The sequence below is a fragment of the Palaemon carinicauda genome, chromosome 10, assembly GCF_036898095.1.
Source record: "Palaemon carinicauda isolate YSFRI2023 chromosome 10, ASM3689809v2, whole genome shotgun sequence".
NCBI lineage: Eukaryota > Metazoa > Arthropoda > Malacostraca > Decapoda > Palaemonidae > Palaemon > Palaemon carinicauda.
Window position 1 is genome coordinate 13735287 of NC_090734.1, and position 1559 is coordinate 13736845.

Consider the following 1559-nt stretch of genomic DNA (forward strand, 5'->3'; position numbering starts at 1 on the left):
TTGACATCTTGTTTATGTAAAATCATGGAGAGGATGGTCAATGTAAGATTGATGTGGTACCTTGAAAAGAAGGGTATTTTATCACCAACTCAATGTGGATTGAGAAAAATGCACTCAACGACTGATATGTTGATACAACTTGAGTCCTCTATTTGTAAAGCCTTTGCTTCCAAACAGCACCATGTGACAGTCTTTTTTAACCTTGAAATCATGAATTTGAACTGAGAGGAGAGCTACCACTATTTATTCCGTCATTTCTTTCACATAGAGGTTTTCAAGTGAGAGTGGGGGAAACTCTATCGGAGAGTAAATGCCAGGAAGAAGGAGCTACTCATGGTAGTGTGCTGAATGTAACACTGTTTGCATTAGCAATTAATGGGATATCCTCAGTCCTTCCCAGGGATGTTCTCTCAACATTATTTGTGGATGATCTCTTTATATCATTTGCTGGAGCTAGAATGGCAATGGTTGAGAGAAAAATACAACTCTCAATTGAAAAAAAATAATCCAGTGGGCCGATATGAATGGATTTAAGTTCTCGACAAGTAAAACTACTATTGTCCATTTCTGTCGTATCCGGGGAGTACATCCAGACCTGGATATATACATTGAAGGTCAACGGATCTCATGTGTAAGTGAAGCTAGATTTTTAGGTTTGATATTTGACTGTAGAGTAACATGGGTTTCTCACTTAAAAGCATTAAAAGGTAAATGTCTTGAGGCTGTGAATCTTTTAAAAGTATTGTCCCATACATCATGGGGGGTAGACCGCAATACTATTTTACAATTATACAAGGCCTTGATTTTTTCCAAAATTAGTTATGGAAGTGAAATATACTCTTCAGCCAGCCCAAGTCAGTTAAAAATATTACATTCAATACATCATGCTGATATTAGATTTTCCACAGGAGCATTTAGAGCCTCACCTGTCCCAAGTCTCTTTGTTGATATTGGAGAGTTGGCTCTAGACGTTTACCGAATGTCTCCTATTATTCGGTATTGGTTTAGATTGCAAAGACTCCCCAATTCTTTAGCCTTTCAGACTAAATGCCTTGTAAGGAACTCAATATACTTTGATTTGCACCCAAAATCTCCTCATCCTTATGGCATTCAGATGAAACAATTAATAAACAGTCTTGATATTATTAGAATTATGGTGCTTCCATTTAAGGTATAATCAACGCCTCCATGGAAATTACTTGAGGTATCTTTTTGTAAATACTTTATTAAAGTTAAGAAGAATAGGACTGGCTTAGAATCCAGGTCTCTTTTTATGAAACATGTTGCAGAACATAGTGGATCGACTTTTATATATACTGATGGCTCCAAAATGAGAGAAGTAACAAATGTCATATCTCCTTGGAGGTATGACATGGTGCCCTGAAAATGGGAGACTACTCTTTGTCGTCTTCGAATTGGTCACACTTGGTTGACACACAAGTTTCTGCTGAAGGGCCAACGCCAACCGTATTGCGACGACCGTGTAGTACCTTTAACAGTGAGGCATTTGTTGACCGAATGCCATAATTATAATAACTTAAGAAATAGATACCAGTTTC

General features: G+C 37.4%; 1 protein-coding gene across 1 annotated transcript; it reads left to right on the plus strand.

Annotated features, from left to right (window-relative positions):
• Positions 1–565: 565 nt before the first annotated feature.
• LOC137647854 (uncharacterized) lies at positions 566–1177 on the plus strand (the record flags this gene model as incomplete). Its single annotated transcript, XM_068380810.1, has 1 exon — positions 566–1177. A coding segment is annotated over one exon (612 nt), but the record flags the coding sequence as incomplete, so codon positions are not given.
• Positions 1178–1559: the final 382 nt, after the last annotated feature.